This window comes from Stegodyphus dumicola, chromosome 2 (assembly GCF_044657685.1).
Source record: "Stegodyphus dumicola isolate Sdum_Otavi_A_Nest chromosome 2, ASM4465768v1".
Lineage (NCBI taxonomy): Eukaryota > Metazoa > Arthropoda > Arachnida > Araneae > Eresidae > Stegodyphus > Stegodyphus dumicola.
Window position 1 is genome coordinate 227,319,791 of NC_140769.1, and position 14,924 is coordinate 227,334,714.

Here is a 14,924-nt window from a genome sequence, read left to right on the forward strand (position 1 = left end):
TTCCATGACGAAATCTCTCTATCACACAGCTTCTTCTAAAGTGAACTTAAAGAGATTTTTCATACCGGGTTTTCAATTTTCACCTCAAACCATACCGTTGACGACGTGTGAGACACAAACCATGACATGAATTTCAATTTCTATGACAGCTAACACGCTTGAGCTTTAAAAATGTATGAAAGAAGTTATTTTTAATCCATTTCAGCGATTGAGTGGGCTGGGGAAAAAAAAGGCCCTTTCCATGACAGCTAACACGCTTGAGCTTTAAAAATGTATGAAAGAATTTGTTTTTAATCCATTTCAGCGATTGAGTCTACTGGGAAACATTTTCTTAGAGCTCAGGGGAAAAAAAGGCTCTTTCCATGACAGCTAACACTCTTGAGGTTTAAAAATGTATGAAAGAATTTGTTTTTAATTCATTTCAGCTATTGAGTGGGCTGGGGAAAAAAAAAGGCCCATTTCATGAGAGCTAACATGCTTGAGCTTTAAAAATATAGGAACGAATTTATTTTTAATCCATTTCAGCGATTGAGTCTGCTGGGAAACATTTTCTTAGACCTCAGGGAAAAAAAGGTTCTTTCCATGACAGCTAACACGCTTGAGCTTTAAAAATGTATGAAGCAATTTGTTTTTAGTCCATTTCAGCGATTGAGTGGGCTGGGAAACATTTCCTTAGAGCTCAGGGAATGTGTCTCCAGGTTGAATGCACAGCACACACGGATGGGAAGTCGAAATTCGAGTGGTTTAAAAAATAAATATACGAAATTTGGTTCATCGAGCTGACTAGGAAAAATTCTCAGAGTTCTGGAAACAATTCTGAGTTCAATCATGGGACATGAGAACACAAATGTATTACAATCATCATGTCATCATTGTTTTCGAAAGCCAAAAAAATTCCTCATGAAAGAACATCTTTTTTTCGTGGTTGTGGGATGGAGTAGAGATGTTGCATCTTGAACAACCCACACTGATCTGAACTGAAATATGAAATGTTTTTATAGATATAAGAAATGAACTGAAAGTGAAAGTAAAAATGAAATTGTATTGGCTGGAAATATTTCTTGGCTGTTGATTGGGAAAAATATTTCCAAAGCTAAAAAAAAAAAAAAAAAAAAAAACTTTCTTTTTTTCTATTAATTTGATGTCTTCACTTTGTTTACTTTGGAATGTCCTAGAATTAGTCACGGTCTATTTTTAGAAACAGGGAGAAAACATTCTCACACAAAAGGGGATAGGGTTAATTTTTATCATGTCTAGAAAACATAATAAAAATTAACAGAAAGTTTTTTTTTTTTTTTTTTTTTTTTTTTTTTTTTTTTTTTTTTTACATCTCAGATTTTTTTTTCTGAGCTCTGAAAATTTTTTCCCAGTCGGCAACCAAGTGAAAACTTTCCAATCGGCTTTTACTTTCACTTTCAACTCTTTTCTATAAAAGTATTCCACGTTTTCTGTTCAGAACCGTGTGGGCTCTCCATGGTGCAACATGCTTGTTCTCTCTCTCCCGCATCTGTAGCTCTATGACAGCTAACACGCTTGAGCTTTAAAAATGTATGAAAGAAGTTATTTTTAATCCATTTCAGCGATTGAGTGGGCTGGAGAAAAAAAAGGCCCTTTCCATGACAGCTAACACTCTTGAGGTTTAAAAATGTATGAATGAATTTATTTTTAATCCATTTCAGCGATTGAGTCTGCTGGGAAACATTTTCTTAGAGCTCAGGGGAAAAAAAAGGCCCTTTCCATGACAGCTAACACGCTTGAGATTTAAAAATGTATGAAAGAATTTATTTTTAATCCATTTCAGCGATTGAGTGGACTGGGAAACATTTTCTTAGAGCTCAGGGGAAAAAAGGCTCTTTCCATGAGAACTAACACGCTTAAGCTTTAAAAATATATGAAAGAATTTATTTTTAATCCATTTCAGCGATTGAGTGGACTGGGAAACATTTTCTTAGAGCTCAGGGGGAAAAAAGGCTCTTTCCATGAGAACTAACACGCTTAAGCTTTAAAAATGTATGAAAGAATTTATTTTTAATCCATTTCAGCGATTGAGTCTGCTGGGAAACATTTTCTTAGAGCTCAGGGGAAAAAAGGCACTTTCAATGACAGCTAACACGCTTGAGGTTTAAAAAATGTATGAAAGAATTTATTTTTAATCCATTTCAGCGATTGAGTCTGCTGGAAAACATTTTCTTAGAGCTCAGGGGAAAAAAAGGATCTTTCCATGAGAACTAACACGCTTAAGCTTTAAAAATATAGGAACAAATTTATTTTTAATCCATTTGAGCGATTGAGTCTACTGGGAAACATTTTCTTAGAGCTCAGGGGAAAAAAAGGCTCTTTCCATGACAGCTAACACTCTTGAGCTTTAAAAATATAGGAACAAATTTATTTTTAATCCATTTCAGCGATTGAATCTGCTGGGAAACATTTTCTTAGAGCTCAGGGAAAAAAAAGGTTCTTTCCATGACAGCTAACACTCTTGAGCTTTAAAAATGTATGAAAGAATTTTTTTTAATCCATTTCAGGGATTGAGTCTACTGGGAAACATTTTCTTAGAGCTCAGGGAATGTGTCTCCAGGTTGGATGCACAGCACACACGGATGGGAAGTCGAAACTCGAGTGGCTTAAAAAATAAATATACGAAAGCTGGGTTATCGAGCTGACTAGGAAAAATTTTCAGAGTTCTGGAAATAATTCTGAGTTCAAACATGGGACATGAGAACCGAAATGTATTACAATCATCATGTCATCATTGTTTTCGAAAGCCAAAAGAACATCTCATGAAAGAACATCTTTTTTTCCTGGTTGTGGGATGGAGTAGAGATGCTACATCTTGAAAAACCCACACTGATCTGAACAGAAAAATGAAATGTTCTTATATATATAAGAAATGAATTGAAAGTGAAAGTAAAAATGAAATTGTATTGGCTGGAAATATTTCTTGGCTGTTGAATTGGAAAAATATTTCCAGAGCTATTAAAAAAAAAAAAAAACTCTTCCTTTTTTTTCTATTAATTTGATGTCTTCACTTTGTTTACTTTGGAATGGAGAAACCCAAATACTTTTTAAAACATATCCTTTTTAAAAACTTATCTTATCTTATAAACTTTAAACTCATCCTTTTTAAAACATATAATTCCTAGAATGAGTCATGGTCTATTTTTAGAAACAGTGAGACAACATTCCCACACAAAAGGGGGTAGGGTTAATTTTTATCATGTCTAGAAGACATGATAAAAATTAACAAAAAGTTTTTTTTTTTTTTTTGTTTTTTTTTTACATCTCAGAATTTTTTTTCTGAGCTCTGAAAATTTTTTCCCAGTCGGTAACCAATTGAAAAATTTCCAATCGGCTTTTACTTTCACTTTCAACTCTTTTCTATAAAAGCATTCCACGTTTTCTGTTCAGAACCGTGCGGGCTCTCCATGGTGCAACGTGCTTTTTCTCTCTCTACCTCATCTGCAGCTAGGGTGTTTTTCCTTCTTCAAGAAGTGGAATTTTTTGGGAATACCTTACAATTTCACGAGCTAGCTGTTTCTTATATTTCGAGGAGATTTCAATGAAATTGTTTATAGATGTCATCTATTGCAGATGGGGAAAAAGTCTATACTGGATCGCTGGAGACATCTCATCCAGATAGGTCACGTTATATTTTTTCCCACACCTAAATAAACTGGACATGAGCCATTCTTTTGTTTTCTCATCCAACAAAGATAGGCACTGCAGACCGTTTTGGGTTTTCACTCTTCGCGAACCGAGACGAGCCGCAGCCACACTTTGCATTTTCTATGAGCGCAATAATGGATTACGTGAGCAGCCATTTTTTTTCCCATCTCACCCAGATAGGTCATGTTGTATTTTGTTTCATGCACCTAGCTAATTTTGGACATGAGCCATCCTTTTGTTTTTTTTTTTGTCTATCGAACCAAGATAGACTCTGGAGACAATTTTGTTTCTCAACGGAAAAGTAAATTTTCTGAATGGGTACCGGTGTTCGAATACTTTTGTGGCCGACTGTACATCGTGCTTGGGTTAGAAATACCCATAACTGTGCGCGTGATTGTAGGGAATTCTCTGAGAAGTTGATGCTATCGGGAGTTACCCGAAATGAGTTTAATGCTCAAATCTTGACTATTGCGAATTACTCCCGGATACGTTAAGTTGGTTGTGGAATCTATCAAACGACAATTCTTAAGATCGGCAAGCAAAAAAAAATTTTTTTTTGTAAAAAGTCAGCGACAATAATAGAACTTGAAACAATAGCCATAATGAATGGCCATTGGAAGTTGCGGCGCAATCCTAAATCAACAGATATCAGGCGTTCCATTTCCAATAGGAGTTCCATTTCCTACATCAAGTTGTAACTTGGTAAGGTGCTTTTCGTGAAAATGTGGTGGAACGACAGAAACATCAGTCCCGGTGTCTAGAAGAAACCTTAAGCCCGAATTATTTTCGATGACGAAACGGCGTGCAAAATTCCGTCCGTTGTCGTTCACGACTTCGAGCAACGGCCCTTCTCGTTTCCCTGGTCGTTTTAACGACACGGTGGGTGGCATTTGTTTGCCTTGTTTCCAAATTTGTGGTGGTAAGAACAAATATCCGGAGTAGGGCTTTCATAACGTTTCTTCAGTGGGCTACGACGTGTATTTCGACCACTTGATGTGGAGCGGTTGCGCTGAAAAGGTTCAGCTTGGATGGCTACTAACTGAGCAACGTGTTTGGACAAATCATCAATTTGAGCCTGCAATGCCACAATACCTGGACCAGGAGCCTGCACTGCGTGTATTTGCGCTGGAATGGCCAGCTCGTGAATTTTATCAGTGATTTCAAGAAGATTTTTAAGTGGCTCGCTACTGGCCGCTAAAATGTCTTGCATGTTAGATGGAAGTCTATTCATCCATAATGTTTTAAGAATGTTATCCGTTAGGTTACTAGCGGCTAAGACTTGAAACCACAGGTGAAACGTCTCACTCAACGACTTCATATAACAACCAGTATATTATCTCGTTAATATACTGGTTAATAAAAGTTAATATACTGGTAAAAAAAAGGCCCTTTCCATGACAGCTAACACGCTTGAGATTTAAAAATGTATGAAAGAATTTATTTTTAATCCATTTCAGCAATTGAGTGGACTGGGAAACATTTTCTTAGAGCTCAGGGGAAAAAAAGGCTCTTTCCATGAGAACTAATACGCTTAAGCTTTAAAAATATATGAAAGAATTTATTTTTAATCCATTTCAGCGATTGAGTGGACTGGGAAACATTTTCTTAGAGCTCAGGGGAAAAAAAGGCTCTTTCCATGAGAACTAACACGCTTAAGCTTTAAAAATGTATGAAAGAATTTATTTTTAATCCATTTCAGCGATTGAGTATGCTGGGAAACATTTTCTTAGAGCTCAGGGGAAAAAAGGCTCTTTCCATGACAGCTAACACGCTTGAGGTTTAAAAAATGTATGAAAGAATTTATTTTTAATCCATTTCAGCGATTGAGTCTGCTGGGAAACATTTTCTTAGAGCTCAGGGGAAAAAAAGGCTCTTTCCATGACAGCTAACACGCTTAAGCTTTAAAAATATATGAAAGAATTTATTTTTAATCCATTTCAGCGATTGAGTGGACTGGGAAACATTTTCTTAGAGCTCAGGGGAAAAAAAGGCTCTTTCCATGAGAACTAACACGCTTAAGCTTTAAAAATATAGGAACAAATTTATTTTTAATCCATTTTTAATCCATCAAGTGTGATGAGATGCTAGTATGGATTATTTTTAATCCATACTAGCATCTCATCACACTTGATGACTTAATTGGTGCCCAGAATTTTGACATGTAAACTCCATATTCGTGCAACATTGAAGGTTGCTATTCGTAATAAATACGGGTCACCAGTTATGGCAATACAATTTGAGACAGATCGTTAAATAATTATAACAATTGAATAGAATAAATATTATTTTGATTTTGGTTGCTATGGGTTAACAGACTGGCAGAGTTGAATTATAGTAGACAAGTTGCCACGTATCTATTTATCTATAATGTATATTAAACTTTTAATTGTTTAAAAATTGTACTTTTTAAAAACACTTATATAAATATGTAAAATAAATAACACGTTTTTAACTAATTCTAGACCATTGTATGTTTGATTTTTCCGCCGACACAGATGCATTTCAGAATCCAAGGCTAGTATAGTTAGGTAGTGACTATTCTTAACATATTTTTGAGTATTTTATGGCAGATCCAGCATTTTATTTTTATTTGCATTATTTTCTTATTACGAATATATTCTATACATTATATTACTGAAATTTTTTTTCGGGGGGGGGGGCAAAAATGTATTTTGCCCCGGGCGCCAGTTATGCTTGCTACGCCACTGCTCGACCGGTGTCCAGACTAGACCCCTTATACTTTAGTTAAAGTAATGACATTACAGATCTTTTGCTGTTGTGTCTCAGGATGAAAGCATACATATTGCCTTGTATTCCGTGCTAAATACCTTGATTGGAATTATCTCAACACAGTCCATTTTTTTATTATTTTCCCATCATCACATCTATTCAGCCTTACCAAACATACTCATTACATACACCTGTGAAACACTTTTTATTGTAAATGAACATAGCTTCCTCTCATTTTGACAAACTCATGAACCAAGGCTCCTCTAAATGTATAGGAGCCTTATCATGGGCACAATCGTATTTTATTATATTTTCTACTTCTTTTCTTTCTATAAGCCCTTTCTTTTTTCTTTTTTTATCCTCTCTTTTCCTCTATTATTTTTTGGGCCATTTATTTTAAATTTTATTTTGTTCTATTTTTTCTTCGAACTTGCATAAAATATACGAAGTTCCCTTTTACTCTCCTCTGAAATATAAAATTGGCTTCCCCTTTCTATATTACTTTTCCTCGGACCTAAGTTTGATTTTTCGCCCACCCGGGCAGAAAGACTTAGCAGATGCAAAACAAGACATCTATCTACTTTGTGTTTGTGGGTGGTGAATGGGAAATAAAATATTTGCATTTAAAGAGTAATTAAATATAAAATGCACTTCATGTAACATTATTGATTCATTATTGAAATAATATAATTTTTGCGTCTCTAATATTTTTCATTTTACTTTAAGACAGAAGTAGTAAAACATTAAAAGGTATGTTTGTGTGCATACATTTTAGATTAGTATTAAAATGTAATACCAAATAATAACATTGATTTCATCTCAAGGATATTATTTTGTCTAATACTAAATTAAAAAATATTTTAATGTTTCTTTGTAATTTATCATTAGCTGCAAATATAGTCTGAAAGTAGCATTGACTGCAAAATTAGAATTGTAAATAAATGTTGTAATTTAATGCGTTTAAGTATCACATTTATTTTGACTTTAATATCTATATAAACGATTCTGTAGCGTATGAAAGCATTTAGAATAAATAAGTAAATAAAGAAAAATAGATATTAAATTCAGAAAATCAGTAATTTTAATGATTTTTCAGTAAAATTTATTGTAATTCCATTTTGTAAGCATTTTAAATGCTAACTGTGAAAGACGAATTAAGTCATCTGAGCCCTATTAATTACCCCGCATATGTTGCCTCCATTTACATACATTCATAGTAGATGCAAAATTAGAACTCAAATACTTGTATAGTGAAAGAAATAATCAGACACATTTTCTAAGGTTATATATATATCCTATTGTTTCAAAATGCACTTCTAAGTATTTACTAAAAGTATATTGTGTGGCCAATGGAGCTAGCACATATCTTAAACTGGTTATCGGGTAAAGTGCAGAATCGCCCACTTATTTGTTTGACGCTTTTCACAAGAGTAAGAAGAGTTGGATTTTTGTCAGTTTTCTTTGACTTTTTAAGTGCAAATAGGTCATTGTGTACATGAATAAAGTCAAGGGTATGCACAATGCCGTTTTTGTGCAATTTTTAAGTGAAAATAGGTGGATGTGTACATGGATACCGAGTATGTGCAATTCTTAAAAACGTGCCAAGCAGGTGGGAGATTCTGCACTCTCCCCATGTCATCTTATTAGTAGAAGTTGGCTGTTACTGACATAAAAGGATTAAAAAGTGTATATTTTTAAAATGTCATTTGTTTTAAACAATTCAGTGTTGGTTAGATTTAATTAAAATTAAAAAAATATCCAGCCAATAATATATGTAAGGCATATTAGAAATATAAACTCTATTAATAGAAATTTTGATAACTTTTGAAGGTATGCTTGTGATCCAAATGTGCACTGCTAGTTTAGTATGCTAATGGTTAGACAATTTAGATTATATTTTTGAAAACTGTAATCCAGTTAATGTTTATTATGGATTTAATGGGTCTGGTCTTATATTATTAATGAACATATTCTGTTTCAGAAAAATGGCCTCATTATTTGAACAGTATGAACAAGCAGCATCCTTGTCTTCTGGGTATATGACTGGAAAACCAGTCATACCTGAAATGGTAAGTATTTTTACATTCTTTGAAAAATATACTAATATTTCCATGTGTGATGGTATGTATACTCTTTTGAGAATAAAATTTATTTTATTGTCAAAATATTCTTTATTTGGTATCATGTATTCTTTATTTGGTATCATGTTTTAGAAATTATATATTGATTCATTAATGCTATCTAATTCTGAAAGTAAACAAGATTAAATGAAGCAGGATAATGAAAAATGTAAGATTTGAAAATGAAATATCTGTATTATATACCAGCCAATTTTGCTGCATAAAATACATGACCTGTTAAGTTGTTAAAATAGTTGCGAGTTCATCACCACCTTCATATAAACTTAACTCTAACACTCCTCTCACACTAATTCTGATAATTTATAAAAGTAAAATTTCTCTTACCAGCAAATTATACTGCTTAAGGGTAAAGTGCAGAATCACCCACTTCTTTGTTTGGCGCTTCTTACGAGAGTAAGAAGAATTGAATTTTTGTTATTTTTCTTTGACTTTTTAATCGAAAATAATAGGTCGATGTATACATGGATAAAGTCAAGGGAGTGGGCAATGCCATTTTTGTGCAATTCTGGGATATTTTTTTAAAGTGAAAATAGGTTGATGTGTACATGGATACCGAGTATGTGCAATTCTTAAAAACGTGCCAAACAGCGGGTGATTCTGCACTTCCCCCCTGCTTAAAATGCCTGTTAAGTAGTTGAAATAGTTACTCATTCATCATCACCTTCATATAAAATTAACTCTCAAGTTCTCCTCTCATACTAATTCTGCTAATTTATAAAAATGAATTTTTTTTTCCTTATTTGTATGCTTATTAGTCAGTTACACAAATATTAATTGATGGATGACTTCTAAATTCTACTCGTAGGTGATGGGTTCATATAGGACATAATGATATTTATGTATTAGTATTCATGTATTAGTGCTTCTTGCAGTTTGGCAATTTTATATAGAAAATAAAAAGATTAATGATTTGTAATTGCAAAACTTTTTTATTTTTTTTTAATTTTTGTACATGCTATTAAATATACAGTGGCTCAAACAATTGAGAATACACCTTACTTTTACTTGATAAATCTAACTTTCAATATGAATAACACATTACCAAGAACAGCAAACACATTTTTATTTTTACACATAACAAATGGCTTAAGTAAAAATAAAGAACAGTTACCCAAAATATTCTAAAATTAAAAACATTCAGAAGCATTTTAAATAAACATATTCAGATTTTTGCCTCATATAATTAATAATACACAAATAAAATTTTTGTGGTATCTTGCATAAAAAAAAAAGGTGCCAATATTTTGTTGCATGTCGTTTGGTTTTTTTTAATCGCTTCCAAACGTTGTGGTACCAATTCGACCAAGATTTTGCTCGTATCTGAAAATATTTTATTTCTTTCTTATTGCAAATTGTTTTAAATTCTGTGTTTTTGAACTTCTGTTTGGTGTACGGCCCATAGATTTTCTATGACATTAATGACTGGGGAATGAGGTGGTGTGTATAATTGCTGTTTACAATGAAAAAGACACGATATTTTGATGTTATGAGCCTTGTGTTTGGGGTCATTGTCTGCTGGAATATGAAATTTTGGTTAATCTTTAGATTATGGTAACTTGGCGATTTTTTGGCGAAAATTTGGCGACCAACTCTCCTACAGCAACCCTCTATTTTACCCCGCCGCCATTTTGTCTTCACGAAGTAAAGACATGTTTCTTTTCTTTTTATCTACTGAACACTTCTTCCAACAATCTACTAGCCGAATTACACTTATGCTAGAAATGTTATCTAACAAAACTGCTTAATCATGACAAATATTCACTGCAAAATTGGGAAAAAGTACACAATACCATACTCCTTACGCGTTTTTCAAAATAACACATACATATAAACCATGTACACGTTGACTTATTTTTACTTAAAAAAACATCCCAGAATTACACAAAAATGGCACTGTGCACACTCTTCACTATATCCATGTACACTGCTTTTTTCTCATAAATTAGAAAAATTTCACAAAAATACAGGACAATTTTCTGAATCTTTAAACCCGGTAAAGAGAACATATATGAAATTACCTGATCGCGAAAAAGTATATACCCTTTCCAAATATGAACATTTCCACATATAAAATAAATAAAATATCCAAAAACTTTTACCTCTAAATCATCTGTTATATTATAAACGTCACCAACGAATTCATACCGCAAGCATTACAAATACTTAGTGTCACATATTTAAATTATTTCCATGCATGTTTACTTCAACTAAAACATATACCAAATTCCTACAAACATAAAATTCACAAAATAACTATCATTTAATTAAAATATCACTAAACATGTATACGTCGACTTATTTTTACTTAAAAAAAAATCCCAGAATTGCACAAAAATGGCATTGCGCACACTCTTCACCATATCCATGTACACTGCTTTTTTCTCATAAATTAGAAAAATTTCACGAAAATGCATGACAATTTTCTGAATCTTTAAACCCGTTAAAAAGAACATATATGAAATTACCTAATAACGAAAAAGTATATACCTTTTCCAAATATGAACATTTCCACGTATAAAATAAATAAAATATCCGAAAACTTTTACCTCTAAATTATCTATTATATTATAAATGTCACCAACGAATTCATACTGCAAACATTACAAATACTTAGTGTCAAATATTAAAATTATTTCCATGCACGTTTACTTCAACTAAAACGTATACCAAATTCCTACAAACATAAAATTCTCAAAATAACTATCATTTAATTAAAATATAATTAAATTCAAAAACACTACTTAAAATATAAATAAGCACATACATTAAATTAATAAAAATTAGCTTACAATCCTAATTACTTTAAACTAAATCATTGCTAATAACAATTTTCCCAATAATACCAAAGTACTTTATTTCCACCTTACATTTAGGACCATGCATAAAAATAATATCCTCAAATAATTAAAAATACTAACTTACCTAATCTTCTTCAGAATCTTGCTTACATGGTGGATACACTTTTATTATGGATTCAATAAAATTATTGAACGATTTTTTCTGCGAATTTTTCCTCCGCTAAATAAAAAGCAAAATTCTCTTTATCACAATGCCTCGGAATGGCACTTTTTATAGCACTCCACGTGCCAGTAATATCCTTCCTTTCACACAATCTCATTTCATTCCCACATTTTGGACATTCATACTTATCCGCAATTAAACCTACACTCATGCACAATTCAACCAATTCTTTTGAATTATCACACAAACGCATTAAAAATCTAGAATTCACTTTAGACAGCGCCATACAATCCCAAAATTATTCAACCCTACTTCACACAACACACAATGAAGCTTAATACAAAATAATATACAGCCACAGATATTTTTCCAAATTCCGATTAAAGAACCGTAATTCGTCCATTAATATCCCATGATCTCTCATTTCCCTCACACAAAATAATGCGTAATCGGAACCGAGTACTGCTCACATTATTACCAAAGTCCCAGGTAGTAACCTTTATCGCCTCCAAAATGTCACCAAACTACCAGTTACCATATTCTAAAGATCAGCCGAAATTTTCATCAAAACCTAACCTTTTAGCACTTTCCTCTAGATCAATGTTAAGTACATCCAAGTAAACCATAGGATTCATAATGCCATCTATAAAACTAAATTTTCTACCTAAGTTTAAGCCATACACCCATAATGGAGCCATTATCATATCTAACTGTAGGATGTAAATTTTTTGTATCCAAAATGATGTTGGATTTTCTGCATACAGTGTGATGGCTGTCACTGCAGTAAAACATTGAATTTACTTTCATCTGTGAGTATAATTTCTTCCAAAAGTTATTCATCTTCAACTGAAGAGCTTCTGCAAACTTCAAACGCTTTTTCTGAGTTTACAAGCTGATGAATGATCTCTTTCTAGGAATTCTACTTGTTTCGAACTAAATCAAACGTGTCTAATTACATTTCACATAGTTTCAACGCTTACACTTCTGCCAATGATTTGAGAAGTTTCCGTAGCAAGTTTGGCTACACTTACTTTAGAATCAATGTTGATATCTTTTGAAATTTTTCTTTTGGTGACATCACTTCGAATACCTTTCCTTCCTCTTCCACTTTTATTTTCAATCAGTCTATCACTTTTAAATTTTCCAATGATTTTCTTGACACACATGTGACTTCTACCAACAGTTTTAGCTATTTCACAATAATATTTTCCTTTTTTTATATAATCTTAGTGCGAATTTTCTTACGCTAATACTGGTTTTTCTTCGAGGATCCATTTTCTACTTTAAAAGTTTATCTTAGAATTCATATGACAAGTTTCATCATAAAAGTGAAAACATTTAAGATAAGATTATGCAACATTAGATCAAAATAGAAGCCATGTAGAAAAAATCCTAGTGGTAGTTAAGCATATTTTTCATTGGTGTATTCTCAGTTTTTGGAGACAAACATCTGCATATGTTTATTTAAATGCTTCTAAAATTTTTCATTTTAGGAATTTTTGTTGGTTGTTCTTTATTTTTACTTAAAATTAATTGAATTATTATGTGTAAAAATAAAAACATATCTCCGCTTCTTGGTAATTCATATTGAAAGTTTATCAAGTAAAAGTAAGGTGCATTTTCAATTATTTGAACCACTGTATTTTATGCTTTAAATTAAGTATTTATCCTGAAAATCAATATACTTACTTACTAGGAAGTTTTTATTATTATTTTTTTTTTATTTTTTATTTTATTTTATTTATTTATTTATTTATTTTTTTTTTGTGGTTAAAATTTCCTAGCATCATGCTAGATTCAAAGCAGTTGTCCTCTTTAATGAATTTATGACAAATAACTGTATTTCCGCAGAAATTTTACAGCACTTTCTGCCATTGCAAGCAAGTTTCAGAAGTACATATTTTAAAATTGAGTTTAAGACAAAAACTATCGGGATTTATTAATAAAAACCTTATGGGATATGAAATACAACAAAAAAAATGCATATGAATATGATAATGTTGCTTTTAAAAAACTAAAAGAATTGTATGCACATGGCTGCCAAAGTTTCACATATTCTGAAAATTTGGCTATTTTTATTAATGCGGTTGCAATAATACCATAAGTATCTGCATTAAGTTATCTAATACCACAAATTTCAGTTGTGTTCTATGAAGATATCTGGAAAACTGCAATAAATACTGCCATTAACATCCATGAAATTTTAAAATGTCAAGAAATACAACATGTTTTTCACTGATTGCAGAGTAAGGCTGATGAAAAAGCAGCAAAATAAATAGTATTTAACATAATTATCTTTTAAGCTACAAAGTAAAAATATTTGTTTTAAATTATCTATAATTTAGCAGTTACAAAAATGCGTAAGAAATCTGGTAACAGTTAGAAGAAATGCTATTAAACTGAAGACTAATTTTTATGTTTGAATTATCAATGAATGATGGTGAAAAAATTTATAAAGAATCCTAAGTATATTTTGATTTTGTTCATGTTGCATTACCTTTACTGATGTTAATTATTATAATGGTAATGAGATACAGTTTGTTTTTCTTTATCAAATTTTTAGTATTTTAGCAGCATTTTTTTTTTTTTTTTTTTTTTTTTTTTTATTAATGTACAGATTATCTCTTTAAATTCTGTTAGTCACATAACTTTGTTAGAAGCATCTCCTGATTATATAGTAACAAACTGATATTTAAGTTTTTGCCCTTTTTATTATAAAAGAATTATTTATTTTAAAATTTATTATTTGCCAAGGCCTTTAATTAATTTTGCCAAAATGCTATGGATGCAGGCATTTAAGAAACAAATTGCCCTTACTGTATAAGGATGTATGTAAGTTAGAACTAAACCAGTGGTAAACTGACAATTCAGCATTATATTTTAGTCATTGGGTATTTAAAATGTTAGATCCATCATTATTATTATAGTCCAAAATTGTTTGATGATTTTGCATGCCGGATGTAGGTAGTCATAGAATTTTGTACCTTGGTATATTATTTTCTATGTTTCATTTCCTAATCATGACACTTTTGGAAACTGTGATCAAATTTCATAAGATATTAACTTTGTAATAATAATGTTACATAGCTCATATTTTATTATTATTTGAATTAGCTTTATTTTCCCCAGTATTGTCTTTGAGTTAGGAGTGTCTTTATATTTAGGTACATACATATTTTGATATCTCATTTAGGATGAAGAAATACTAACCCTTTAGGCATCTTAATCTCCTGTTCGAGTCTTAGAGAATGTATTCTGAAGCCACATAACAAGTATTTGCTCAGAGCCTGTGAATATTTCTAAATGTGTAATGCAATCAGTATTAACAACACTTAAATGCTTATTTTCATCACAAAATTTCATGACTCAGTGTGATTGTGAGACAAATAGATGCATTTAGTGCATTATTCTAGTTCATAGTATGTT

The 14,924-nt window shown here is 31.7% G+C and overlaps 1 protein-coding gene across 3 annotated transcripts in view; it reads left to right on the top strand.

Annotated features, from left to right (window-relative positions):
* Window positions 1-6,946: 6,946 nt before the first annotated feature.
* The window catches only part of dor (vacuolar protein sorting-associated protein 18 dor), a 124,095-nt gene continuing 116,117 nt past the window's right edge, over window positions 6,947-14,924 (top strand). For 2 of the 3 annotated variants that reach the window (XM_085811837.1, XM_085811839.1), the window contains exons 1-2: window positions 6,957-7,146; window positions 8,378-8,465. In XM_085811837.1, coding sequence (XP_085667963.1) covers window positions 8,382-8,465 — 84 coding nt within the window. In that variant the 5' untranslated portion in view covers window positions 6,957-7,146; window positions 8,378-8,381. Of the gene's footprint in view, window positions 7,147-8,377; window positions 8,466-14,924 lie in introns of all 3 variants that reach the window. The other variant, XM_085811838.1, reaches the window with a different exon arrangement.